At 46.0% G+C, this 27500-nt stretch overlaps 3 protein-coding genes and 1 non-coding gene across 4 annotated transcripts; 1 reads left to right on the forward strand and 3 right to left on the reverse strand.

Annotated features, from left to right (window-relative positions):
• The first annotated feature begins 4431 nt into the window (after nucleotides 1-4431).
• LOC125313489 (ribosomal protein S7, mitochondrial) lies at nucleotides 4432-5709 on the forward strand. Its single transcript, XM_048273216.1, has one exon. It carries the CDS (start codon nucleotides 4572-4574, stop codon nucleotides 5127-5129), a length of 558 nt encoding a protein of 185 aa, XP_048129173.1. The 5' UTR covers nucleotides 4432-4571; the 3' UTR covers nucleotides 5130-5709.
• An 11183-nt stretch (nucleotides 5710-16892) lies between these two features.
• Nucleotides 16893-18734, reverse strand: LOC125313490 (ribosomal protein S12, mitochondrial). The gene has a single exon (XM_048273217.1). It carries the CDS (start codon nucleotides 18732-18734, stop codon nucleotides 18357-18359), a length of 378 nt encoding a protein of 125 aa, XP_048129174.1. The 3' UTR covers nucleotides 16893-18356.
• Nucleotides 18581-22138, reverse strand: LOC125313491 (NADH-ubiquinone oxidoreductase chain 3). Its single transcript, XM_048273218.1, has 3 exons — nucleotides 21754-22138; nucleotides 20080-21723; nucleotides 18581-19196 (listed from the first exon to the last, which is right to left on the reverse strand). Exon 3 carries the CDS (start codon nucleotides 19140-19142, stop codon nucleotides 18783-18785), a length of 360 nt encoding a protein of 119 aa, XP_048129175.1. The 5' UTR covers nucleotides 19143-19196; nucleotides 20080-21723; nucleotides 21754-22138; the 3' UTR covers nucleotides 18581-18782.
• Nucleotides 22116-22188, reverse strand: TRNAK-UUU. Its single transcript has one exon. It is a non-coding gene; the product is annotated as a tRNA-Lys (tRNA).
• Between the last annotated feature and the right edge of the window lie 5312 nt (nucleotides 22189-27500).

Below are 27500 nucleotides of genomic sequence, written 5' to 3' on the forward strand. Positions count from 1 at the left end.
GATCTCGAGTGCCCGCCACCCTGAGGGATTGATTACCCAGAAATCGATCGATTGCCCACCGCACCCGGCCATCTGGAGAGTCTGATTTATGCTTCTCTCCGGGCTAAAGGAGGTAAGGAAGAACGAACTCTTCAATCGGTTAGTCAGACTTTGATTTCGACAACTCTGAACCAAGTGAGCATTGAACAAGCCTTTCTTCCCCAGCCGGGGGGAATAGAGACAACAACCATTCAGGGAATTTCGCGGGAGGGAAGGGGTGCTGGTTTATCTGAAAGGATTCCTATTTGTTTGAAGGTCTAAAGGTGGGACGCAGTCTGCCATGGTAGAACTAAACTCTACAAATGTCTGAATAACAGAATAAGGTCTCCACCTGATTGATGGGACTCAGAGAGACCATCTTGAGAAAAAAGTATAAAAAGGGCAGGCTATCAAAGCCATACGTGACCTTCGTTCATAGATTCCACTACTTCACTGAACCACTTTTCTTATTATTGGTTTTTAGCCCTTGGAGAGTACGTCCTCTGGCCAAGACGTGGTGAAGAATCTGACGAACGTGGAGCAGCAAAGCTTCTTGCGTTCCGATCCTAGAGAACAAGTGCACTATCTAAAAAAAGAATCTTCTCCGTTGTGGCCTGGTTAGGACTGTCCTCACTCTACATTGTCCACCCTAGTTTAGGTTAAGTAGACGGGGATATAGGCACTTCGGATGGAAAGACGGATGAACAAACCCCAGACCCGTCACTTTGTTTTGGCTTTTGGTCCGCTACGGTATGGGAGGACACAACCCTTGGTGCTCCACCCATCCGTGCGCTATGGATGGTGTCATCGTACAAGAAGAGACTACTGAAGGAAGGAGGTTCACGATTTGACATAAATAGGTAAGCCTTAGGGGCAGCCAGCGGCGAAGATCCTGACCATGGAGACCATGGGGATAACCTGGTAACAATGATACGGAAAGCAAGTCTTCGATCTTACAAAGAAAGGCGATGGCTCGAAGACCTCGTCTCTAATGCTTTTGCCTTCCACGAGACCGTACCTGTCAGATCTGAAGATCGCTAAGGCGAGGGACAAGTCTATGATAGTTGTTTAAGTGATTCACGAAAGACGTCCTACCAAGTGGTGGAATTTTGTAAAAGAAGAGTCGTCTCATTTCCGTACTTCTTCGTTCTTTCTAATTCATTCACTTCAAGGCTGGTTCTGAACGCCGCGTAACATCATCATCAAGAGAGATCCCTTCACGGCACACTTTCAATATATTTTTTCCTTATCGACTACATGTACATTGACGCATCGAAACTTTCTTTCGAAAGTGAGATCACCACTGGCTTGAAGAAGGAGTGAAAGATCACTCCTAAATGCAACCGTTCTATTATATACGATAGCACTTCGCCATGGATGATACGATAACCTTTCTTGCTCGTTTCTTGATTGAAATTCATTTTTTTTACTTTTTTATTTTCGAAGTGAAGTAGAAGCACCCATTTTTATTGGTTGAATAAGAGGTGAATCATCCTATTGGTATCTCCGAAATGTTTTGCGCTCACACTCCTTATGGTGAACAGGGCTATTGATTGGATTTAGAAAAGAGAGTAGGTCCCCGCAAGAAATGGGATAATCGATCTTTCTATCTTACGCAAGTTCTGCTTTTTCTTTATTCGTTCTGAGGCTTGCTTCTCTTATTTAAGACATTTTTATAATTAGAAAAGGTTAGCTGAATCGCCTGTAGCAGAGTTGATTTATGGTATCCCCTTCCCTCTATGCTAACTTAACTCCCCGGGGAGAAGAAAGATATGACTGAGAGCCAAAGCTTCATGCTGACTTGCCAAGCAGCCAATTCCGTCTTCATCCATAAGAAATAAGTAAAAAGACGACGCGGGTGAACCGGGTTACTTACGATCTCTCTTTACGATATTTCGACTGAGTTCTCTTTCCCTATCCGCTTTTTGCAGGTGCAGATGAAGAAGAAGTCTCGCCTCTCCTTGATTAAAGAGTGGTGGGGCCAGGTGAAAAAGCCGTATGCACGAGACAAGCATATGACACCAACCAAAAGTACTCTTTCGGAATCAGGTTAGTCAAAGGTCAGGAGCTCAATCAAAACTAGCTACACTTGCCTCTCTTAAGATTTTTTCTACTTTCCTCCGTCCGTTGGTTGGTTTAGCAACCAAAAGAATATTCTGCCCTTATGCGACAACTCAAAAAGGCTATGCCTGCTGATAAATAGATGATCAGCATTTTGAAGTATCTCAAGGACCGACCTAATGTCTTTCTCTATCCTCTTCTTTACCCGGTAAGACGCACCCTGATCCTACTTCTATCTCATCAGACCTCTTAAGGCGTAGGATCTGGCCCTGCCCCAAGGTAGGTAGGTTTATCCTCACTCGGTCGCCTCTTCTCCTACGGCTTTCATCTCGATTGCTTTCTAGAAAGTGTACATGGGGTACCTAAAAAACACGATTTGTTTTAGCAATAATTGCCATTTCAAGCCTTTTTTGAATTGAGTGATGATGCCCTAAAAAAAGAGGGGAATAGGTATGTCCAGTGCAGGGCTCAAGGTCAAATCGGTACCTTTAGGGCTTTCTTTTGCCTGTCAACAAGAGATCGGGATCAAAACCAATAGGTGGAAGCAGAGTGCTTTTCAATCAGTAGGTAAACTCTGACTTGCACGGATAGCTGGGAAAGAAATTATATTAAATAAAGAAGATGCTACGTATCTGCTGTAACCACCGATTCTACGATCTAAAAATATTTTGTTTTTTCGGAGAAGAAGATGTGGATGCTACAGCCGCTATCACTTTGGCTGCAGGAGTCAAATGGAATAAAATCATCTACGAGAGAGTTCCTAAGTTTTGTTCCCACTGCATGCTTTTAGGCCACGACAAAGAAAGATGCATTCCCTGGACCACCCTTGAACTCCACTCGTATAAAACAAGTTTTCACTATCAAGAGACCCCTTGGTCCCTGTTCTCGATTCTGCTTCAACTACGGAGAGTGTGCTCTAACCGGCCTTCCCCCTTATGGTCAACAAGCTCTATTACTCTAGTCGTTTACTCATGGAAGCAAGCCAGTTCCACGGCATTCACTTATTTGCTTTTAGGATAGGGTGGATGGAATGAAAGGAGAAATCAGAACCAAGTCAAGATCCGATTAGCAGCATTGGCAAGGTTAGCTGGTAGGTAGGTTGTTTTTTCTTTCGGTGGGTGGAACTATCGATTCAATCCAAAGGCTAGGAATCGTCTGATCCTATGCCGACACAATTACAACTAATACCTAAAGGTTAAATAGTCCTTCTTTGCCTCTGGTTCATTACCTTCTGTAGTAAGTCATCGCAAGCTCCTCGCCTTCAGCCATCAAGCCTCGAAGTAAGAAGATTGACTATTGGGATAACGAAGATATGAAAATGTTTAAGATCGATTGGAGATTCCAGGCTAAGAAGGCTTAGTAGAGTGCTTGAAGAGCGAAAGGGAGTGCGCTTAGTGATCCAGTTCCTTTATTAAGGATAAGATAAGTAGGGGAAATACTACATATTAGGGGAGTTCTACTAGTGCCCAATAGCTAGATAAAGTGAAAGAAGTCGACTCAAGCCATTCCTCTTATTAAAGCTTTTTGCTTGTTTGCTTGATTTATTACTATATCTTATCGAACTATAATAGAAGCCACTTTATCAGCAGGCTTCCAGGTTCGCAACAAGACTCTTCTCTGACTTTCACAGCGGAAACCCAGATAGAACTTTGACTAGAGCAGCTAAGATAGAGCATAAATCCAGTTCTTTTAGTGAGTGAGGAGGGAATCAATCTTGAATAACCATTCAATTAGAACACACAAGTACTAGAGCAGCAACCCGCGGAGCTTTAACTGGAAGAGCGGAGCAGCGCAGAAAGACAGACTTCCACACGGGGGGAAGGGGATCCTCGAAGGGGAGAGTCCGTGAATAACTAATATCGCAACATAAGATGAGTAAAGAGAGAGGGGAGGCAAACTCGATAACCGAGCCCGGAAAGGCAATCACACTTCTCTTTTCTCTGTACCGGGCATCTAATTTATCAAGACAGTAGGGACACTGGAAGGGCTTCCCATTTCATACCCGATAGAAGCAATGAGCTCAAGTGCTCTTTACTATAAGCACAGGAAGGGAACCGATAGCACCGAGAGCGCACGAAAGCTCTTTTCTCTTTAGTGGGTTATCTCAGGCTTTATTGGAGTGCGTAGGTTCGCTACTATCTTGAATAGCTAAGAAAGAGCAGAGCGAAAGTGATTCTCTCAAGACGTACGGGGAAGCTCTTCCGTATGTACCGCGGGAGGGGCACCTAATTTCTTCACCGATAGATAACTTAAGGGAAGGGATTCACATTCCTTTACCTAACCCAACCGGAAATCGAATTTCATATGCCACAACTGAACCCGTGGAAGGGGAGATTACTTGAGACCCGAAGGGAATGAAATAGAATACCTTTACCGAAAGAAGGGCGGTCCTGATTCCGGGACGGAGCCCTATGACGCGAGAGTGTAGACTCTTGAACTCAGGGAGCGAGACCCTAAAAAAGTTCAAGAAGCTATGAACTCGGAAAGGAAAGATGGAAACAGGGGAGTTGGCTGAAAAAGATGGACAGTCAGGATTGCGTAATATCAATTTATCGGCCTCGTCATCGAAAGCGGCTTCCAATTGCTCGGAAATTCTCAGCTATATGGGGGGCTTGGATGGTGAGCAAAAACAATTGATCAAGAAGTTGGTCAACTTTCGGATGAAAGAAGGTAAAAGAACGAGAGTTCGTGCTATTGTTTATCAAACTTTTCATCACCCAGCTCGAACTGAAGGCGATGTAATCAAACTTATGGTTGACGCCGTAGCGAATATAAAGCCCATATGCGAAGTGGAAAAAGTAGGAGTTGCAGGTACTATTGTTGATGTCCCTGGGATTGTAGACAAGGATCGTCAACAAACCTTAGCTATTCGTTGGATCCTTGAAGCAGCTTTCAAACGACGTATAAGCTACAGGATAAGCTTAGAGAAATGTTCATCTGATGAGATACTGGATGCTTACCGAAAGAGGGGAATTGCACGTAAGAAAAGGGAGAATCTTCATGGACTGGCTTCCACCAATCGAAGTTTCGCGCATTTCAGATGGTGGTAAAGTGAGACCACATAAAGAGCTCTTCCTCATTCAGTCAGATTCTTCAGTAAGATATGCTTTGACCTTTTTCCTTTTTGTTTGAATCTTCATATAGAAAGCCGGCCTTCCTCATACTCCTCCCCTCATTCATTGAGTTGGAGGAATCCATAGGAGGCCGGCCCGTTATCCATTGCATGAAAGAACCTTTCTTTCTATGACTTCTCTTTTGCCTCAGGTCGAATGAATGAATACGAAAGGGAGATCAATCAAACAAAAAAATAGGCCATGAATGAAGAAGTAGTGGGCCTTTAACCCTCTTTCGTCTGACTCGGGGAGCTGATCTGATAAATGCACTTCAAAGGGAGGGCTTCTTGATGTATGCTATATGGCCGGGCATAAAAGATTTTGAAGTTAGTTAGGTCAAAAAGAAGAGGTAGAGAGAGAGAGAGAGAGAACAGAACGGAACCGATAGCCCCGAATTATGTCAGGGCAAGAGAAAGAAAAGTAAGGACTCTCGTTTTACGCATACGCATATAGGCTGTGAAAAAGAAGTCCATTTGTATAATAGAGAAAGAGAGTGATTCGTCTACTTTGTTAATAAGGTAACGGAACGAATTTCAAGTACTTCGTAGGACGCCTCCGTTTGCTAAGATGTGCTTCCACATCGTGAGCTTTAGTGCACTTGTCGTCGAATCCCCCTTCCAACAAGGTTTTGGGCAGGAGTATCGACGACAAGTCGTGCCTGAAGTTGTTCATGCACATCTTGAGGAGCTCTTCCTGAGTCAACTTCTGGGGACAGGCAAAAGTAAGGGCTCGCCACCTTGCAATGAACTCCGTGACAGGTTCATTATCCCTTTGCTTGATCTTGAGTAGTTCGGGCACTCCAACCCTTCTTTGTGTGTTGTTGAACTGCTTCCTGAACTCCGAGACCCTTGCTTCCCAAGTCGGGATCGACTCTTCAGAGAGGTGGGCGTACCATGGTTAGGCCGGCCCCTCCAATGATTGTAGGAAGAGCCTAAAGCACAGACAGTATCCCATTCTGCGCTACCGGCCCACATCTTACCAGGAAATGCGCTAGATGCTGGTGCGGGTCTCCCCTTCCGTCGAACATTTTGAAGTCTGGCTGAGAGAACCCTGGCGTATACGGCACGGAATCTATCCAAGCCGGAGTTGGTTTGGTGATCATGCGGTTATCCTCCTCCTTTTCCTTGGCCTCTTTTACTTCTTTATTTACCAACTGATTCATTGTTGCAAGGAGGGTTGGGCTTATGCCCCCAGTTGCTCTTGCTTCGTTCGGGGTACTGCCCCCTTACTCAACATAGGGCCGCTCGCGATGGCGTGTTTGGCAATGCCCTCCGCATGTTGGTCTGCAGGAGTGGATCTTCAGCCACCACGGGTGCGTCTTGTCTTGCCGATGAAGCCGGCGGGGAATGAAACAAATCTTTTATTTTCTGTATATTCTCGATGTATGCGTCCCAATCCAAGGAAAGGGGAAGTGAGCTCAACCAGCGCTAGAAGCAATCGTTCGATGAGGAGAAGGCCGGGTTCTTGGACCAGATGAGGGGGGTTACGAGACAGCTAGGGCGGGCCAGCTGAGAACATGGAGTTTGAGAGAGCCTCCTCCCTTGGATAGAAAGTGCATATTTGCCGGCCGAGTGAGCCTTTCACCTGGCTAACACACAAAAAAGCACGGGAATAGTGAAATCAAGCTTCCTTCCGCTTTGTTCATCTCCGGTTTTGTCTTTTTCTCTTCTATCTCCTTTGTGTCAGTTTAAGAATCAGTAATCGGATGCTCTAGAGGAAGATGAACAAAGTTAAGAGATGCCAACTAGCTCAAGTCCCACAGTTGATTCAATAGCTTAAATAGCTGTGTTCTCTTGATATCTATCAATGAGGGATTTCCGGACGGATCAAAGAACTCATTCTTTTTGGTCTGACTCCCTGGTTCCCATCTTTTGTCCAGAGCTCAAAAGAGTTAGACAGCCAGCCATATTTAGGTAGCAAGAACCCCTTTTTCAACCATCTGAGGGGCTATCTCTAAACTAAACCCCTACCTAGCGATTAAATGCAGGAAGGACGTACTCTAGTTGGTTTCCATCTAATTTTTCCAGAAAAAGAACCAGCACAGGAAGATCGGGGTGTAGTAACAGCAAGAAAGACAGCGGCATTCGAGGAGAATTCGACGAATTAGATCCGCCGGAAAGAGAGATCAAGATGTGGAACAAATGAAATCGCTTTACTCACGGCATTGCCATTCCTCTTGGGGAACTATACCCCACTCCTGAGCCAGGATCAAACCTTCTTTTTCGATTAAGATTTATAGCTCTTCGTCACCCTGGTTACGAGCCAACGGTAGAACAAATTCCTCAGCTTCCACACATGTCAAAGAATGCATTGATTTCGCATTTGTCGACCAATGGATCGGAGCGGAACTATGTGTGCCCGATTGACACACTTAAAAACCAATATCAGCCAAGGAAGATTTGTACCTGCTGTGTGCCATGACTCCTCGAGGGCTAGGATGTCTTGAAATGATCCCTTTTGGGACATAAGTCGATGGTTAAGGTTCCTGTCCCATCTCCTAATGGAAAGCCCGTGTTTTTCGCCTCAATGCCATTGCCTTTAATGTTGTCCAATGAAAATCGTGAGACTTGCAAGAAAGAGCGTCTTTTTGGCCTGCATGCCTTTTTCCTTCGTAGCTGTCCATGGAAATCGTGCCAGTTTTATCCAACCCCGTCGTAAGCATATTCTAAAGCCGATCTCCCTTCCTTCAAAGGGAAATGTGCATATGCACCAACCAACCACAGATGATGCGGGAGCGAAGCAAAGCCTCCCTTTTGGGGTATATCTTTATACGCTTATGACGACATGAAGTTCTCGAGTTGGTATTCACTGAGCCAACATGGACTCAGAGGCCAGTGATGTAGATGGATTTTCGGAAAAAATTCTATAGTTTCCGTCTGTCTCGTCTCTTTAAAAGGAATTTGGGCATAGACAAAGGCCGATTTGGGGACTTCGATTGAAGAAATTTCTTCATTTGATCGGTCTTTCTTTATTTCCTCTCTGAGGAAGAGACATCTGCCAAAAACTACCCGTACTTGATTATGAGCAATATTTATCGCTGCTTTAATTGTCACAATAGAACCTCAAAGGATTGTCAAATGGAAGCCTTCGCTCCTGTAATAAGCCTCCTAGCCAAAGTAATTCACCGATAGCATTCGCCATTGCTAAAAATTCTGCCTCGGCACTAGATCTAGCCACAACGGATTGTTTCTTAGTATGAACATTTACAAAATGACCACCCACCAGCCTGAGGTATCCAGAGGTAGATCTCCCATCAGTCAGCCCAATCTGCAAAAGTATAAGCTTCTACTCGCATATTCTTATTCTTATAGAATTATATACCTTTCCCAGGAGCAACTTTCAAGAATCGAAGAATACGAGAAAGCACCTCCATGTGAGACTCCTTAGGATCGTGTATAAACTGCCCACTGCATAAGAAATGTTAGGACGTGTGTGAGATAAAAAATGGAGTTTACCAACCTTCATTCCATCCAGCCTCATTTTCGATAGCATCCGAGTCTCATTGAGACGATCGCTAAATCCGACATTCTTGGATATTCTGTGCTTGCATGATTGAAGGACTGAAGTCCGATTTTCACTTGATGTAAGGAAAACAGAAGAAGATCTCCACGCATAAAGAGAGAAAAGGGAGAGCGGACTTTCCTGATATCCATATAGAAGGAGGGAAGGATGAGAAGAAGTTATGAACGTAAGCGGTGCACATGAAACGTATGCGCTCTTTGAAATACCCGTTCCTTGTGTATCCGATGTTCTTGGTGTTACCGGTCGTGTTGAAATAAAAGTCGTTTTTTAAATTGAATATAAGGGCTTTAGTCTTATTTATTGCATTAGTCTTAGTTCCTTAGATGGAGGGAGGGAATGATTTCACATTAAAGGACCCGAAGCAAGCACCCGACCATCGTAGATCAGTTGAACTGGACCGGATAGCGCATCCAATTGCAGGATAAGGAAAAGCAGTAGCAAGAACCAGTCTACTTATAGATAATAGTAAGCTAAAGTCTTAAAGTTCATCAAGATCGATTTGGGTGTGTTAAACATAGGTGTCTGATCCATTTGAGGAAGACTTGTCTTCTTCCGCTGTGAACAAATTCCCGGCACGCCGTAGTCATAACAATCTAAATAATGAAGATGGAAAAGGGAGTGGTGGGTGCAGGCAACGAGAAGGAAGTAGAAGCGTTCGAGTAAATCTGATGCTCTCCGCACCGAGGAAGCACATGCTAGCCCCACCTGTCCAAGGCAAAAGAAGATTTCAAGAGACACATCACAGAATTCCACCCGATCCCAGAAAAGATGTAACCTTGGAAGTTGGACAATAGTTTCAAATCGGGTATCAGAGCTTTGGTTCAATGGCTCCTCGTCGTACAAAGGCCGTTTGGGAAACCTCAGCTACGGTGAGAGATCAATGAGACATCGAGATGTAGGAATTCAGAAATCAAGTGCAGTAGCTTCAAAAACGTTTGGAGCTCTATGAGGCTCTAGAGCGCAATCAACCGCATCGTGCCTCTGAAGATGAAGAATCAGCAAATAGAGAGGAAGGATTCATTTAATCCTCCCTTCCTCCCTTTCTATCGTGCGAGAAGCCGTGCATCGAGTGATGAAGCTGCTCCCTATCGTCATGCTCGTAGAAACTATGATTTGATTTCCAGCGAGATTATGACATTAAGGTAGATATTCCAGAATTTGAAGGAAGAATGCAACCGGTTGGTTTCAAAATGCCTATACATCTCATGTGTTACATGAACGGGGTACAAGGACCCCGTGGGCTTGAGAGCATGATATGAATCCCAATTGGATTCATATGATTTGAGTTTCCATTATTGAACTTATATTCTATGCCAGGATTGATGGTGAGAGCTTAAAGTCATATACGTTGCATTGGCCAATTCAACGTTGGCAGGAGTATGAACCCTTTTAAAGTTACTGTCGTGATAATGGAGTCCGACTTCTTGCTTGTGGTGCACCCCAACTGAGGGATCTCTTTTAGTTGCATTTGGCAACTTGTCCATCCAAAGCTCTAGGAATAGAGTCAGAGATCGAAGACCTGTACGGGACGGTAACCTGTTTCGGTTCTATGCTTTGAATCCGTGCATGGAAGATCACAGACCACCCGAAGAATGAAAGGGAAGGCGGCTAAGCTTGACTTGTGTTGTGCGAGCGATGATGAAGGTCTGCCTTGGCAAATTAGAGTTACTTTGACCTAAGCAAAGTACAGACATAGGCACATCTTTTCGACCGGGGAATAGTTTTTATCCGGTCCTTGCAGGACCCTGCTCAAAGAATATCTTGCTTGTTCATTACCATCTCCGTTCTTCTGCGATAAGAATGCTCCCAACGACTCGTTTGAGGCTGATGATATGATATGTATAGCTGTAGCGGTTCTCCGGGCCGAGAAGGTATTCTAACTGGTGCCTCAGCGAGGTCATTTTTGACTCGTTGCAAGACTGGGCCATGGCTCTCGTCCTAAAAAAACTCTTAATCCTCTGTTGTCTTGAGAAGTGGGGCGAAAGGCTGGATTTTCCGTCCAAAATTGGAGATGAACCGCCGGGGAAATTTATCTGTCCGATCAAGCGCCGCAACTCCTTTTTGCTTCTTGAGGGAGGTGCTTCCTTGATTGCCCTGGATTTCTTCTTGTCAATTTCAACCCCTCTGTTGTGCACTAAGAACTTCCGGAAGTTTCCTGCTGTTACGCCAAATGCACATTTTTACGGATTCATCTTCAAGCCGTGTTCTCGCGCTCAAAGACTGTCTTGAGATCAGCCAAATGACCCTCTACAGGGAAAGACTTCACAACTACATCATCAATATACACCACCTCTACGATGTTGACAATAAAGTAATGGAAGATGAGGTTCATCGCTCGCTGGTAGGTAACTGACGCCTTATTCAGACCGAAGGGCATCACCTGCCATCAGAATAGTCCGTTCGTCCAACAGCACCCGGACAAGGGAAGGCTCTTTTTGCCTCGTCCTCTTTGGAGATGAAAATAGGGTTATACCCCAAGTGACCGTCCATAAATGACAGAATTTTTTTTTCAAAAACAAAAAAATACGATCGATAAGGATCTAATACGAACCTTGACGCCCGACGGGCGATAAAGGTAAGGTAAGGGACGGAACCAATGCTGTGTGGAAAGATGCAACGAGGAAACCTCTTCCCGGTCGAAAGCCGTGCAAAGACCTAAGAGGATACTGCAGCTTCCTCGTAACGGTAGAAAGAGGAAACGCTAAGCGAAAAAGGTGTTGATTGCTTAATGAGTTATGGCCACTAGTCATTCGGATTTCTCTTTATTCATTTCAGTATTCTCACTGGGCATTTAGCTAGCCTATATCGCCGCTTTCGCTTCCGTACTCAACCGTCTCTCTCCTTAGTCCGATCTAGCCTCTATTGATTGAGACGGTTTGAAGACTCCCTTTATGCAATTATGAACTCCCCGTCCCTTACTCGTCTTTTGAAAGCCAGAACATTCGCATAGAGAAGTATCTCTATCACGCATGCTCCTCCACTGATGACAAAATGACCTTATATCCTCTTCTAGGAATTCCTACCCACCTATAAGAGAGGGGAAAGAAGTAAAACAGTATTATGCATGAATATGCTTGTGCACTGGAAATATCTCATAGCGGGAAGGCCCAGAGATCATAAAGGATGGGATGGGAATGGAGGCATTCCAGCCCAACATACTCCGATGAATGGGTCGAGAGAGATAGGGAGGAGAGTGGGATACAGGAAGTATAGTGAACAGTTGAGTGGCTATCCAACCATTCAATCGGCTATGGAGGGAGGTTTCAGCAAGCGGGTAAACCGATGATGACTAGTAAAAACTTAGGTAGGTCGATCGTCGCTCATAATAGTAGTGGTAAAATCTGCACTAAGAAATTCGATAAAGACAGAACTCTTAGTAGCCAAACCGAGAAAGAGTTGCTCGCATGAAGCACATGGGCAGATTTCAGTAGCAGTAAGGGAGTTTTTCATTATTCCCACTTCTTCTTGCTATGATTGTGCACTATTCAAGACGACTTGAAGTCAGCAGCTTTATTTGAGAGAGAATAGGGAGTAAGGGGATTAGGAAGTCTCCGATTCAGTAGGCGCCTCTAGGGGAGCAGCAAGATGGGCCATGTCTGACTGTCGACGAGAGTTTGCGTTCTGCCGCTTTCCCGCTTCGCTAAAGTATTTCGAACTATAATGCCACTAACCCACCTTCTGAGTGGAAGTGCCTTTGTAGCCTAGATCGTGCTCAGCTGGATAGGTTCTTACTCTTACTTACGGATCGAAATAACATAATATAGAAAGAGCTAGAGCCCCGCTGTTCTAAAGCACAAGTCAGGGCTTTTGTTCCACCAGAGAGAGTATATTCTCACACTGAATCAATCATTCAAAGGAAGGCGGTTGGCGGGGAAGGTCAGTGAGTTGAGAAGCAGCTTAGCGTTCAACCGTTACCTCTGGAAGTAAGGGCGTAGTAATCCCCGACCTAGGGAATGGAATGAGTTATAGATAGAAAGAGAGTGGGACTGGATCCTTAGGGGAACTTTCCTAGTTATGATGTGTGCGTGCGATTATCTAGTCATCTGAGCTCTTGTAAAACGTACACATGTATCAATCACACACCCCGCTCTGCTATTTGTCACTTCTCAGTTGGCCACGATCACCTGCCTGCAGAGCCGGTCCAAAGGCCTACTATCTGGAAAGAAAAAATATCCGGAGTAAGAACTCTCAACTGGGCTCAGGTAAGGTAGGTAGATCATTCGAGTGGAGGTACTACCCAGACATGTCGGAAGCATAGGCATTGATGCAGGAGCAAGCAGCATCCGGGTGAAAGCAGAGTGGCTAGTTGTTAGTCGCCTCCACTATCGAGTAAGGTTTGGTTGGGACCGAGCTGTGGAGAAGTGGACACAAATCCCGCCTCCCGAACCGTTGAACAACTACTATAATGGCCTGGCGATGAAAACTTCGATTCGCTCCACAAAGCTAGCTCCTGCCCTGCCCCGTCATCAATTTCAAATGGAAAAATAAATTGAGGGGAGGGAGTGATGCCTCTTGACCTCAAAAAGGGAAAGGTTTGATACTCCGTGCCTCAAGACTCTTGATGCTTGAGATGCGAGATGTTGCCTACTATCTCATTCTGGAACACCAACCAGTCTGTATCGAATTCCCTCTCCCTTTATAATATAAGTAAGGTCGAGTGCTCATTGCTTCGCCCAGGATGATAATTCTAATAATTCATATTAATTTGCAGTAATTGAACCGGTTGATTTGGTTGAGTCAGTGGATGAGCCAGAAGTTGGTAAGGTTGGTGAGTCAGTTGGTTAAGTTACTCATGATCGTGAGCTAGAGTAGCATCACTAGCACTGACATAAGTAGCAGCTCCAGGTCCGGAACTAGTAGACCCAGAAGATGTTGAGTCAGTTGGGAAAAATCGATTCTGTTGATTCTGCAGACGGTGACTCCTGCTGCGGTAAGACATACCGAAGTAATAGGAACAACCTAAACAAGAGGGGCTTCTCGACTACCAGAATGCGGGGAGGAACCACCTGGCCTTAGATTCGAAAAGTTTAGGGGCATATGTGCTCAATAAATTCGCTGGTGGTCCAACAACTACCGTTGCCATGTCTCCGTCCAACCATAGGAGTGGATTTCTCCCATAGCAGGGAGTTTTAATACAACTATTCTAGTGGGAGGGGGTTCGATGGGTTCAACAACTATAGGCAGGGGCTGGTCTGAGAGGGTACTCTACGGGTCTCATGGCCCGGTTTCGGGTCTGTAGCATTTCATATTGTAGGTTGTGGAACCGAACGATTTACAACTGGGCCTGAAACCGCTCATGCTCCTTCCTATGCCTCTGAAACTGCTCTTGCTTATGGTAGTGGATAAATTGGTGGACATGTATCTGCTGCCTATGCTGCTGGTGGCTCGACTTTTTATGGTTCGGGGAGGAGGCATAGTGCAGCCGATCTGCTCAATTCTGCAAATCCTGTGAATATTCAAGTTGCAGTGTATGCCAGTGTGGAAAGAGTACTATTGGCATCTACTTTGCAGTCTTCGAGGTCTAGGCTATCCGATGGGTGGTTTACCGGGGTCAGATGGGAGGGTATCACCACGCTATGGTGCGGGAAAATTGGCCTACTTGTCTCGGTTCCTTCACTCGAGCTAACTGCATCGGATATTGCATTTTCACTGCTAGAAAATCAATCATTATATAGTAGAGACAACGCTACCTCCTCTTCCCCCGGTGGAACTCCCTTTAGAGGATCCAGTTCAAGCATCATCCTAATCATACTTGAGGATGGCTTCTGGGATCGTTCTTATCCATTCATCTCTTTCCCTTGAGCCTGGTTTGAGCTTCTTTATCGGCTTGAGCTACCTATTGTATTGAGTTGCCTCCCCCGTGAACTACCTTGGGAAAAGAAGAACTGAAGCCCTCCCTATTCACAGCTTTTTCGATCTATCTAAGCTACTACGTCCATTTGTGATTCAATCGATGCTAATTCGGCTATTAAGGTAAGGTTGGCCTGGAGCCGGGTATAGTTTATGGCCTTTTTTGCCTGGTCTTTTATCTGCCTTGAGGCCAGGTGTGGGATCGATTTAAATAAAGTCTAAGATTGCCGGGTCCTCCCTTGCTTCTGTCTTCCTCTAGCAACTTATTTTTTTATTATTAACTGACTGAAGCACCATGAGGGTATTCTCAAGCAGTGGACTCGATAGCATTTGTCCTAACATGGTATTCACCAAGAGCTTTTTCTTTCTAAGAACAGAAATCCCTTCTTGAACAAGCCATTCAAAGAGGGCATGAGATGACATCTAATTCTATATCATTTTATTTCCTTAGGACTAGACTAGGCTAAACCTTGTCTTCTTCATTGGCATTGAACTACTTACTTCGACAGTTGTGATTCCGCTTTCATGTCTTGGATTGAGCTTTCACTCCGGCCTTTCCCCATGGACAATAAATTGCTTGTCCGATTCTATACCATTCAATAGCACCGCAGTCAAGGGATTCGAGCGCACCTAGCTAGCAACTGGCTTTCACTCCGGCACCTGCGCATACGTGCTCCTTTACTGCCTACACCTACGCTCACGAAAGACAAAGCCACTCACGAATCCATTTTCTTGCTCCTGCTCTGGACCTTACTTACTGCTGGCTTTGAGCTTTCTTGCTTGCTATTGCTATGCGCCAGCTAGCGGAATACTTTACCGAATGCGCCAACCAACCTCCGGTTCCGGGCCTACGTGTGCCAACTCCAACTAGGAAACTATTAGCGCTTGGGCCTAAGCTCCTGAACCAGCAGGAAGAAGAAGCGCACCCAAACCCCCCACTTCTGACCGGAAAAGTCTTTTTTTTTTCAAAAATGTTTAGCTGACCAAGTAAGGGCTGAGTGTGATGTGGGCGGGATGTATTTAAATAAAAGATAGGATATGTGTAACAAGGAAGCGAAGGTACCGGATTGGATTGACCCCTTGCCCTTACCATTAAAGGGGAGTTGACCTATTATTTGATTGGAGAGTTTCCGGGCTGGCCTAGGATATTGATTTCAAAAAATGCATTCCCTCTTTCCTGTGTATTTCCCCATGGGGGCTTAAGACCCCCTTCCTTAACTCAACTCATGCACTCAGAAATCTCTCCTGACTGGAGTCCTTCTCTTCCCGAAGAGCTGATGAGCGTGGGATATAGATTCAAAAGAGATATGTGTGTGGTCTTCGTGTGCCTCCACCTACAGGGCTGACTATGCCTACCATCTTTATCTTTGCCTCCCCGTCCTACCCTACCATGTTGGGTTTTCACCCGCCCTTTATTCCGCATTCCCATACTGATTTTTATGCATATTTTAAAATTTCGGGTATTTCTTTTAAATTTGTATTATCTTCTGCAACTCCCACAAGTGGGAATACATTTCTTTATAATAAATAAAGAGCCAAGCGGATCCGAATTCCTTCTCCATCCGCATCTATATAAAGAAGAGGAAGCGCCTTGACTCGTCAACCCCCGACCGAGACGAGACCTAGATGGCAACCTAACCTAGTACGTCATAATTTAGAAAGGGAACACCCCCCAGAGCCAGAACACAAGCGCCGCCCTCTCCGCCACCAGCACAAGTGACTAAGAGAAGATCACGTCCTCGAAGGTGGCGGTATCACCGCCTACAGGTCGAGTCACGAGATCGAAAGTGCAAATACTCGACGCCGTGAATCAAGAAATTCGGGTGATAGACGAAGGCCTTGGTCCATCGGTGCCTTAGGGGCAATCATCTGCACCAGTGTATAAAAAGACATTTGAAATTCTTAGAGTAGCGAGGAGAGCTTATGGACAAAAAATGAGGATTCCGGCGGCTTTTGTCACTTATGATCAGTGTTCACAAGAGCGAGACGGTTCCATGTCTTACAATGTGAAAGCAGCATTCTTGTCGGAAAGATTTTTTAGGAGGCCCGGGCACCTACCGAACATCCCTGAAGGATGGAACAAGATGATGAAGAAGGCGGCGAAGATATGGAGGAAAATCTGGGAAGATAAAAAGGAGCTCTCTGAAAAGGGGAAGGCAAGGAAGTCGTAGAAATGTTGAAGAGGAGACAACCCCCTCTTGAACTTTATACTATGCGCGTCGCGTGCTCGATCTAGCAATCTTGGACAATTGTTTTTATGAACTGTCACTCAACTAAAAAAGAAAGAAGAGAAAAGAACTGGGAGTTGGCGCCTACATCAGTGGTTGCTTGCTTACCAAGCCATCCTGGCAAGCTCCTCAAGTTCTTGTTTGATCTGCCGCTCTTAGAACACCACAATATTCGTCCTTTTTGGGTTAATCTTCTCAATGCTGAATCGATCATTTTTTATCCTTTTCCTTATGTGACGACGGAATGGAAGAAAAGTAATGAAACCCGCGATGGCTACTGAATAACCTCTTTTTCCTTTCTCAATTAGAAAGCCTTTGACCCTTGTATTCGTTCGCCAAATCTTGTTCAGTTCCATCCAAGCTCGGTTTTGTCTGAATCTTCGTGGAAGAAGAAGAAGCGGTTCACCAGCTACTACATCCAGGGATCCAACCAAATCATTAAACCTGGCGGCTGCTCGTTCTTTGATCAGTGATTCACCGGCCACTAGATCGATGAAGAATCTCTCCAAAATCTTCTCTTTGATCAGTGATTCACCGGCCACTAGATCCAGGTATCCAACCTTATTCTCAAGCCTGCTGGCTCGGTTGATTGGCACTCCTGTAGGCTCATCTTGCATACAAATTCTGGGGGTCCCAGGTCCTGCATCCACCAAGAACATTTTTTCCCTTAAGCGTAAAACTTCAGATTGTAAGGCGTTTCCACTAAATAAGAAAAAACTGGAATTAGATCTTGGAAATGATCTACCCAAATAGATGCTCATCATAAGTTTTTTTTTATACTCCTCTTCCTATTGATCAGAAGCATCCAGCAGCGCCACGACAAAAGAGTTAAGGTACTATGAAAAGCTGCTCTTGGGGAATGCAGACAGACTCACTTTTTTCTGGCAAATAGGGTTTCATGAGCGTCAGAAGGAGATTTGGATCCTCCCTCAGATCATCCGCGCATTCACGGAGAGTATCTACATTTGTCTCCGGGGAGAGCCCCAGGTCGGTTTCCATTATAAAGTGGGCGGTCCTCGAGTGAAGTTCCCTCTGTTCGGGAAACAGAGTGGACAGCGGACCGACCCCTCTCTCAGATTCTTTCCGAAGTTTTTCTTTTATTAAATCATGAATCTCCCTTCGGAGTGCCGCAAGCTCCTCTTGGTTGGGAGCGGGGTGGGCAACTTCAGCCGGTGCTGGCGCCTGCCGCAGGGCCTCTTGAGAGGGCAGTGGATTTGGAGCCTGCGGTAGCGCTCCTTCTCCTTGAGAGGGCACCTGCGGTAGCGCTCCTTCTCCTTGAGAGGGCAAAGGTAGGAAATCGGGCGCCTGCGGTAGCGCCTCTTGCCCAGCGTTCAAAAACGGGGCAAGAGCTTAAAATCAAATAATTCAACAAACATAGGGTGACTTTTTTCTATCGAATCGAATGAGCACTGTGAACTATCTGCTTCAAAAAGAGAGTTGGTTGAATGAGACTGGAAACCTTCTTTCTTCGATCGGAATACAAATAAGATGAAAAAGGCCATCATTGGGGCAAAGGATAAACCTCTCCTGACCGAGAAAAACAAGTTCCAGAGGCATCTTCCATTCATCTCGATTTGGGTTTTTCCGCACCATATTTTGATCTGCCTCTTCTTCGATCCGGAATTCCCAGCAAATCCTTGACTCCTCGAATACAATGGGATTTCACACCTGGCAAATCTTTCACTCTACCTCCTCTTATTAAGACCATAGAATGTTCCTGCAAATTATGACCTTCGCCCGGAATGTAAGCAAATATATCATGTCGATTGCTCAATCGTACTTTGGCTATCTTACGTAGAGCTGAATTAGGTTTTTTCGGTGTTCTCGTTGAAACACGCAGGCATACTCCTTGCTTCTGGGGACATTGATCCAAAGCTCGAGTACGGTCCGTGCGCCGTTTTTCTTCTCTACCATAACGAATCAATTGATTTAATGTAGGCATCGCTCTTTCCTTTGTCCTTACCCCCGATTTTTGCCCTATCACTAGTGATTACTCCCGATCCGAAGCACCCCTTTTCCATTCATAGAGAGATCCAATCGTCAAAATCAATAAAAAGGCCATCATGGACCAAGATCCAAACGAATCAATCTTGTTGGGAGGTACTGCCCAAGGAAAGAAAAAGGTGACTTCCGGATCAGGGATAATAAATAAAATTGAAACAAGATAAAATCGTATATCGAAACGACTTCTGGCATCACCGGAAGGATCGAAACCACATTCGTAGGCCGACAATTTTTCTGGGTAGGTCGAACTATTGGAAGCAAATGGAAAAGGAACACCGAGTAGGATCAAAGAAAGTAGCGGACTAATCACTAAATAGATACAAATAGGTGCAAATTCTGACATCATCACAGCCCGCTTGCTTCTCTCGCTCCTTGCTCGCGGAGCGGCATACCGAAAAAAGTAGATTCCATTCCCTTTTGAGACCAAGAGCCTATTTGGGGGTGGGGTGTGCGAGGTCCTTCTGGGCATCACCATCCAACCAACCAAACGATGATCTTACAACGAGAGATGACCGCTCTGGATGGCTCTCCTAATCCGGCGATAGGGAACGCTTTGTCGGGTGCCATCTTTCACTATCTGAGTCGGGTAGGAGTGAGAGGTGCGCTCACTGAGGAGCTCCCCTTGCGGCGAATGTAGAAGACCCCGAATTTCTGCATATTGCGCAAGAATGGACTCTGGATGAAAGTTATCATGGACCAATGCAGCCTCCACATGGCGCTCCACAATGACTTGGGCTTCTAGAATGGACGCCATCTGGAGGGGTCATCATTCCCCCGAAATTAAGGAAAAGGTACCTGTTCTAAAGGAGGCTCCTTCGGCTGTCATCCCCGAGAAGAGGCTGGTCCAATTGGGGATAACAACCGGTTGAGGTACCGGCGGAGTGCCGGGGGCGTTGGCTGTTCTTCCCGCAGGGTGTGGTTGCTGCCCTTGGGGGCGGCCGCGTAACCCCATGTTACTAGATGCATACAGCATCCAGCTCTCTCCGGGAAGTGATCCACCCGGAGCAGCCCATATATGAAAAGAAAGATAGGGCTCAATCCCCCCGGGGGGAACCCAATCTCTGAAAGGATGGACTGACAAAATACATCGAACACAAGAGAAAAAAGAAAACTTTTAGAGTGCAGGAAAGCAATGCTTCTCCTTAAAAAAAAGTGAGTAGTCTAAATAAGTAAGCTGTGACTTATAAATAGGAAGATGAGGAGATAACGGGCGAAGGATATTCATGATATTAGGTTGGATCTCTCTTCATTCGCTCTGTTCGCGGAGCGGCATACCGAAAAAAAGAAAAGCGTTCTATTATAGGAATAGGATTGGAAGCGATGACTTAGAGCTAAAAGCGGGCGTCCTCCTATTATAAGATAATACGAGACCACCTCCCACTTGACTTTAGTCCACCCGGCATAACCGCATTTCAACCAACCGACTCATTTGCCTCTCCGGGGATGAAAACCCATGATTTGATCTGCTAGCTTGAACGCCTGGATCATGCCGAGAAGAGAAGGTGAAGAAAAGACTGTCGGAACCGATCGGAGGAGTATTTCAGAGTCCATCCCCGCCTTTCTCTTTATTTATAAAGAAGGATAAGATATAAATAAAGGTTAAACATCCATCGCTGCCGTGATGACGCAGTTGAGTGTTCATTCGATCCACCACCCGAGGCCAGGCAAAGGGTTCGGAGTTGGGTCCTAGGCCTAAATCGGATCGGCTTGGCTTCGTATGAATGGAACGGCATAGGAAAGCAACCATTGTAGGCTACCACGATATAATTTTGATTCCGAAAGATTTTATCGCGACTCTCGGGGCGGGGGCCCGTCTTTCGAGTCGTTCTTACGGCCGTGGTAGCTGCAAGCCAACCTATACTTTCCTGGGGCTTGCTCTCTCGTCTTCTTTCCTCCGCCTTCCTCTCGTAATTGACCCTATCTTTTCTTTTCTGCTACGCCTATCCATCCGTCAGATTGACATCCAGCCGGGTGAACGATAGCAGCTCCTGTTTACTAATGGATCTGCCGCCGCTAGTATAAGAAAAAAAAAGCACATAAGGATCCGGAATATGAAAATATACTGATCACTGATCAGGATCATATACAGCCCAGTATTACCAGTAAGAAGTTCGTAATGTCCCTTCATGGCCGGCCGGCCCGATCAGTATGGAGCCGAAGGCGAAGGTTTCCAGCGGGCCCCCTTCTCTTGCTTCCCCTTAAGTGACAAGGGGGTAAGGTAAGGAGTAGTAAAAGAGTGGCTCGGTCATGTCATCGATAGGCCTCTCCTTATTCATTCTATCTATAGAGCGGGGCCGCGGACCAACAATCCAGCAAAAGGGCTAAAAAGCTCCTTTCTCAAACCTTCCCCTTTCTCTAAGTTGTAAGCATCAAAGCCCAGCAAAGCCAAGCTATACAAAGAGCTCTTTTCAGCCCCTACTCCTAACAAGTTTAAGTTGCTGGCACCCACCATACCTTGCTTCGGGGCCGATCTCTTGTATCGGAAAATATATTTGGATTTGAGTTTGTTCCACCACAAATAGATTTCGCCGCATGGATTGGATAGAGTCCCCTGATCTCGACATCCAAGCACGAATTCCTTGAGAGCGCTTCGGCGGCGGATAGCAGCATGGGCAAAGCACTCTGCTGCGGCGAGCAGCCGATTCTTATTGCATTCACCAAGATAGTCTTACTCGCTCCTGAACTCTGTGGCGAGTTCAGCCACCACCTCCGGGCCTGAGCTCTGCTCGAGCGTAGTCAGCCAGCTTCGTGACTTTGCTTAGCTTCCAGCGTTGCAAAGGGATAACCTTTCACTATCTAGGCGCCCTAAAAGGAGGGGTCCCACGGAGTTCTTCCTCGAAGGTCAAGCCGTAGTCCCTGTCCCGGGGAGAAGTGGAAGGAGTTAGGAGGAGGGAGCGCCCTTTGCCCGAAGAAATAGGCGGCTTCGCCTTACTCTAACAAGTAAGCAAGTAAACTACCTTCAAGCCGTCCAAAAAATCGAGCTAATATATGATCATGACAGTACACTGATGCATAGGTCTTTTTTAGGGCCTTTTGATCATGATGCATCATGAACGTGCCAATATGTGATCGGGGTGAGCGGTGGTTAGATATAGGGGCGGCTTCGTCGGCTTGGATTGGAAGGAAGGGCTTTGCTTTCCGATCGCTTTTTGAGGCCGGTTTGGATGAGCGTGGGCAAGTTCGGGATTCGCTATCGCTTTCGGCTTGGAGCGGCTCACCCCCTTTGTCACTTAAAGGGCAAAGTCGCTGAAGCGAGTCTAAAGGCCAAAGAGTGATCTTTGAACGCTACTACGCATCACCTACTATAGTAAGGTAGGTTTGGGTATAGCAGGACTTGAACCTGCGACCATTAGGTTAAAAGCCCAATGCTCTACCAACTGAGCTATACACCCCAAAAAATATGTACTAGTAAATAAGGAAAGGATGGGTGCGGAAAAGAAAAGAGGGCGGCCCCTCTTCTTCTCATCATATTAAAAGGGCGCGGCTCTGTATGAGGCTCGTACTGCAGAGCAAGCGAAGAAAAAAAACTAGAGGGCGCGCGTTATCACTCCCGCAAGAAAAGGGTCTAGCTAACGCGCCCCAACTTGAAAACTCAAGGAAAGCCTTGATCGATATGAGAAGCGCTCAAGCACCCAACCTATACAAGGGGCTTGGGCTCGAAAGCCAGCCTTACTCAACAAGCACCTTTCTTAGGTTGGGTGCTTGCTTACACTCATTGAAGATTCTATCCACAAAAGAAGGTCAACGGGGGAGACTCAAGTTCCTCTCACTGACACCATCTACGAGAAGGTGAGGTCGTCTTTCTTTCCAGCCGCCATACGGTTCGACTTAAAGCCTTAAAGACAGAGAAAGGGAGGAGCAGTTATCTATGTAATTACGGTCTTTGTTTTGTTGGCCGTTCTTCCGGTCGAGCACTCTCTTTTCTTTGTCCAATTCCGTCTTACCAAAGAAGACTGACTCCTTACCAACCCGCGAAGGATTTTGAGGTTGGACCAGGTACGAAGAATGAATCTCTATCTGTGCACGGAAGTTGCTGGCCGGCGGCCGCTCAACTGTTCGAGCGCAATGCAGTGGTGGTTGGTTCCGATTCGACAAGGGTAGAATGCCGGGTCGAAGGTCCAGTACAGTAGGTAGCAGGCGTGTTCGGTTTTGGCTCCCGAGCGAGAACGAGAAATAGGCGATGCACCATCCTTTGTGCTATGTACGTTGACCTTGACTTGACAGATTCATCCAATTGAACCCACACTCAAAGAGGATCACAAGCTCAGGGCTCGACGAAAGAGAAAGTATCAGCATTAAGAAACTTCTTGGGGTTAGCAGTGAAAGAAAGAGCCCGGCATTCATTTCTTCATTCATATTCATAGCTGAGTCTACTAAAAGAGGGACCAGCCTCATCGTGGTGATTAGAGGACATCTCTGATTGTTCACTTCTAATGTGACACGTTCCTTCCCTGTTATATAATCAAGGGGATCCGTCGGCTAGAGAGCGGGGCTATTCTTATTCCGGGGAGGCAAAGTAGCCCCCTCTACTGATCGAATCCTCAGTTCGGAGGTCTTCGTCAACATGTTACGAGGCTCCAGTCTTCGGCGGGTCACCATTACTTGACTTAGAAAGGCGAACATCTGGGCAAGGGAAAGCGCAGTGCGCCTGGTGCAAATGGCTTTCTTTTTTCATGATATACCAATCAGAATGGGGGCCCTACCTACGTACATGATTGATATAATCACTACGTAGGGGGGTGGCGGTCAACTTGATGCGGGAGAGGTATGAGTGCAGTTCGATCTTGTGGTGTATTCGTTTATAGTTAATAGGGCCTCTTTCTCGTTGATCAGTTCGACTCCGCTCTATTGAAAGGTCTCCATTCCTACGGCGGTTTTGTCAACGAACGCGTCTCGGGCCGGATTGACTAACCTAACCCTTACAGAAGGGGGCCTTGCCATAGTTGGGTGCTCCGCTTTAGTGTGATTGACGAAGGCTAGGCTAGGTTTGGTAATACCCAAAACAAATGAAAAGAGATGGCGGTTCCTCGGCCTTGCCCCATTCCGCTTCTTAACCTATGTCTTGGGTTGGGAAAGCTGCTTCACTTCGTGCCTCTGCCCTTGAAGCCCCTCCTTCTCCATTCGACATGGCTACAGCCAGACAGTCTTTCTTTCTTGAACGTAGGGCAGTTCGTTTCTAATAGATCAAGATCAGGTCGAAATCAGACATTAGATCTGGGGAAAACTACACTTGCATTCCTTCATTGATGTGATGTAATCTCGGTGGAAGATGAATCAGGTGCGACAGAACCCATTCAATTAGCTGCCGCTTTCCTTCAATTCAACTACCTGCCACTATAGGAAGTGATGTTCCCAGGCTAGGCTAGTGAATCGGGGTAGCTTCTCTCCCTAGGGTCGATTGTCCGTCTAGTGAGTTAGCGCTGAGACTTTCTCTCCTTCACCCACCAGTCAAGTCAGGGCTGGTCATGGTGACAAGAAATGCTGTTTCAACTCAATCTCTGTCAAGTTCTATTGTTTTGGCTAATGCCTGTGGCGTTGACCCCTATCTTTCAAGTTCTACTCGCTACTAAAGAAAGAAGGTACGGTCGAAGCGAAGGAGTCACAAACCTTCAACTCATCGAGGAAAAGGCTTTCAATCGAACAAAGTGATAGGAGCCGATGGCCTGACAGCAAGCGGCACTCACCGAAGTCTGATTCTCTTCTTTTTCTACCCTTAGATTGATCTCTTAGAAAGGACCTTGGGCAACGACATACCCGGCATACTAAGATGAATCATCTAAGTTCCCCGCCGTCTTGATTGATGAGCTCGAACAGCCGGTTGATGGCAATGAATGGGTGAAGCAGGGAAGGCTCTGACTTTGAAGCCCGGGCTCAGGCAATAAAGAGAAAGAGGCGAGAAAGAAAGTCACGACTGTCTGGTCTGTCCGTTCCTCAAAGCAAGACCCTATGATGACTCACTTGAGGTTGAACCTGATCTGAGATCTCTCCCGTCTTCCAAAACCAAGCAATGAAGCCAACTCTAACCTTCGATTGATAGATGAAGAGCCCCGCCAAACCAATGAAAGTTGAGAACGATTTGGCATCTTGAAAGGCAGCTAAGAGCGCATCTGGTCTTCACGCAAAGAACGAGGGGTTTAGGGCTCATCTCATATGTCCGATTCAGGCATCCATCTATCTTATTTTATTGACGCAATTAAAAGATCAGGATTTGTCCCAACCTGTCTTTTATTCCATGATCGATAGCAGCTCGACTTACGGCACTTTTTCCATCAACCAAGCCAACCATCCGGTCTTTTAAAGTCGAATCTTTCCCTCATGCTCTTAGCCACTCAACTATCAGGTCCAATAGCGAGAGTATAAACCCTTCGATTATTTAGAACTGGGACAAGATCTTATATCTCTCGGTAGCCCCATGTCTTAGATATCCCACCCAGTTAAATAAAGAAGACCGTATAAGAGAGAGGATCGGGCAATGAGTGGAGTTCTCTCCCCAGCTAGACCAGAGTCAGAGGAGCGTCAAGCCACTGTACCGATAGGTGCAGGAGCGTAGGCACTCGAACACATGAGAGGAGCGAACCCAAAAGCAAAGTCCAATAACGAGAACCGTGCGCGCAATGTATTGAACTGAATAAAGCTGAGCTTAGGTAGGCTACAGCCACTCTCAAACCGTGAGCTCATAAGCCGTTGGTTCCACTCTCTCATATACGTCATTTTACGATCTTGATGTGACGGCTGGGTCTTGTGACCTAGCTACCGAACTGACTTAATGAAATGGTAGACGTGGCCAAAGGGGGGTCGAACGGCAACGAGAACTCACACCTTTCTTCTAGGAAGCCATGCTGAAAGGGGGGAAGCCCAGTATAGTAGTAATCCAATGAGAACGCGACAAATCCAATTCAAAGAAAAGTGTAAGTCACATTGATTCGGTCTTCGGGCTCACCTGATCTTCTTGGGAACGGAGCGTACCCTACGAAGAAGGGAAGAGAGTAGCCTGGGACAAGATATCTGATTTACGCAACGCCAAGCCGACCTTCCGCTTCCGGAATGGATTTCTTTGGGACAAGAAAAGAGTTGGGATTTTTCTTTCCAAGCCGTTGCCCTTGTCAGAGAGATTCCTTCATTTAATGGAATAGAAAGACGCCTTCGCGTACCAAAAGGGAAAGGAAAGGCAGGGCATACTCTTCCTTTAAAGTCCTTTTGACGGCAATGAAGCGAAACAGCTCAACCAAAGCGGAGAGGAGATGTTGGGCAAGAAAGGAAGTCTTTCCTTCAGCCATCAAGCCTTCAATCAAGCATAACTGATCCTCTCTCTTGAGGAGAGATCGGAGTAGAGAGTGTATCCATGACCCACCTTGACTTCAAGAAGACAGCTGTCCTTTTGGAAAGACATACCGGGCATACTCATCTGACTACTAGCTTGGGCTAGCAGGACTGGGATAAAAGCCTTCTCGAGTGACTCGCCTACGCCGACTGGGTTAGGATTAGGTATCACATTGGAGATTTGAATCTCTTTCTTGTAAACAAAGCAGCATTTCATTTCTTCTTTTCCAGGAGTGAAGCTACTGTCCCAATAGGTGAATGATCTAACCCTCTGACAGAGGAACCAGCTCTGACATAAGCGATTGGAAGATCTGATCTTTCTTTGAAGACCGGTCCGATTGAAGTTGAAGTCAAATAAAGAAGTCGAGGTTATGAAAGAAATCAATCATTGTCTTGTCAGCTTAAGGTCCACTTTCTTATTTTCTTTTAATAAGATGATTGGGCCCTACAGTGGTATAACCGGGTGAACCTCTCTCCTATAGGCCACTCAAACATAGAGAGATTAGGGACCGAATGGCCAGCCCTCCCTATTATATCTTAGTTTCTATCGGCCGGTGTCGGTGTCAGCCAAGGAAACGGACCCTATGAGATGAGTTCTTTTCGATTAGGACACGCAGCCACAACAGGGAAGCAGTCAGGAATGCAGCAGGAGTGGAAAGGGATAACATTCGATCATCGGGCTCGGGAAAGGATCTACCTCTATGCTATGAATGAACAAATCCACGAGCTCTATCGATTATAAAACTACTTTCGTGCAGGGGTCAGTGTAGCTACTGATTCCATTGACTGAAGGATTGCTATTGCTGACATCTTCTGTGATGGAAGCCAAGGGAAATGCCACCAAGAGAAGAGGGGAGGACGCAGCTTCACCGACTAGGCGAAAGTAGCATTCAGGCATCGTTAGAGGAACTACCCCTCTTTTCCTCACCTTCTTAGTCGTTAGTCGAGTGAATTCCGTTACCTTTCCCTTCTTTTCCTTGACCCTTCCCGTCGCTCTGAGTTCCAATGGAAGTTGACGTTTCTGGAAGTTATGTTCTAGCCAGTTAAGCTTTAGCAATCTGACGCCCTTTTTTTAAGAAAAAAGACTTTCTTGTCTAGACTCAGTTTTTGTCCCCCTAGAACCAGTTGCAGTACCTGCCCCTTAGATGGTAAGCAATACAGTTTGAAACCTCTTTCCAGCTGGACTCGTGGCTACCTTTTCTTTTATACCATTCCTTCGCTCTATGTCTCTTCCTCGTCGTCGTTTTAGGAAGAAGTGAAGTTAGGAGTGCTGTTAGTGGGTTTATGAGAGTGAGAGTTACCGCTAGCTGGCCCCTGAAGTGAAGGTTCTGACTGACGACTGCATTGATTTCGCTTGCTTCTCTGGCGAGTTCCTTTTCCCTTG

This window comes from Rhodamnia argentea, unplaced genomic scaffold (genome assembly GCF_020921035.1).
Source record: "Rhodamnia argentea isolate NSW1041297 unplaced genomic scaffold, ASM2092103v1 Rarg_v2.50, whole genome shotgun sequence".
NCBI classification, from domain to species: domain Eukaryota; kingdom Viridiplantae; phylum Streptophyta; class Magnoliopsida; order Myrtales; family Myrtaceae; genus Rhodamnia; species Rhodamnia argentea.

Coding starts and splice junctions, on each gene's coding strand:
- LOC125313489 (XM_048273216.1), top strand. CDS start 4,572: ATGGAAACAGGGGAGTTGGCTGAAAAAGATGGACAGTCAGGATTGCGT.
- LOC125313490 (XM_048273217.1), bottom strand. CDS start 18,734: ATGCCTACATTAAATCAATTGATTCGTTATGGTAGAGAAGAAAAACGG.
- LOC125313491 (XM_048273218.1), bottom strand. CDS start 19,142: ATGATGTCAGAATTTGCACCTATTTGTATCTATTTAGTGATTAGTCCG.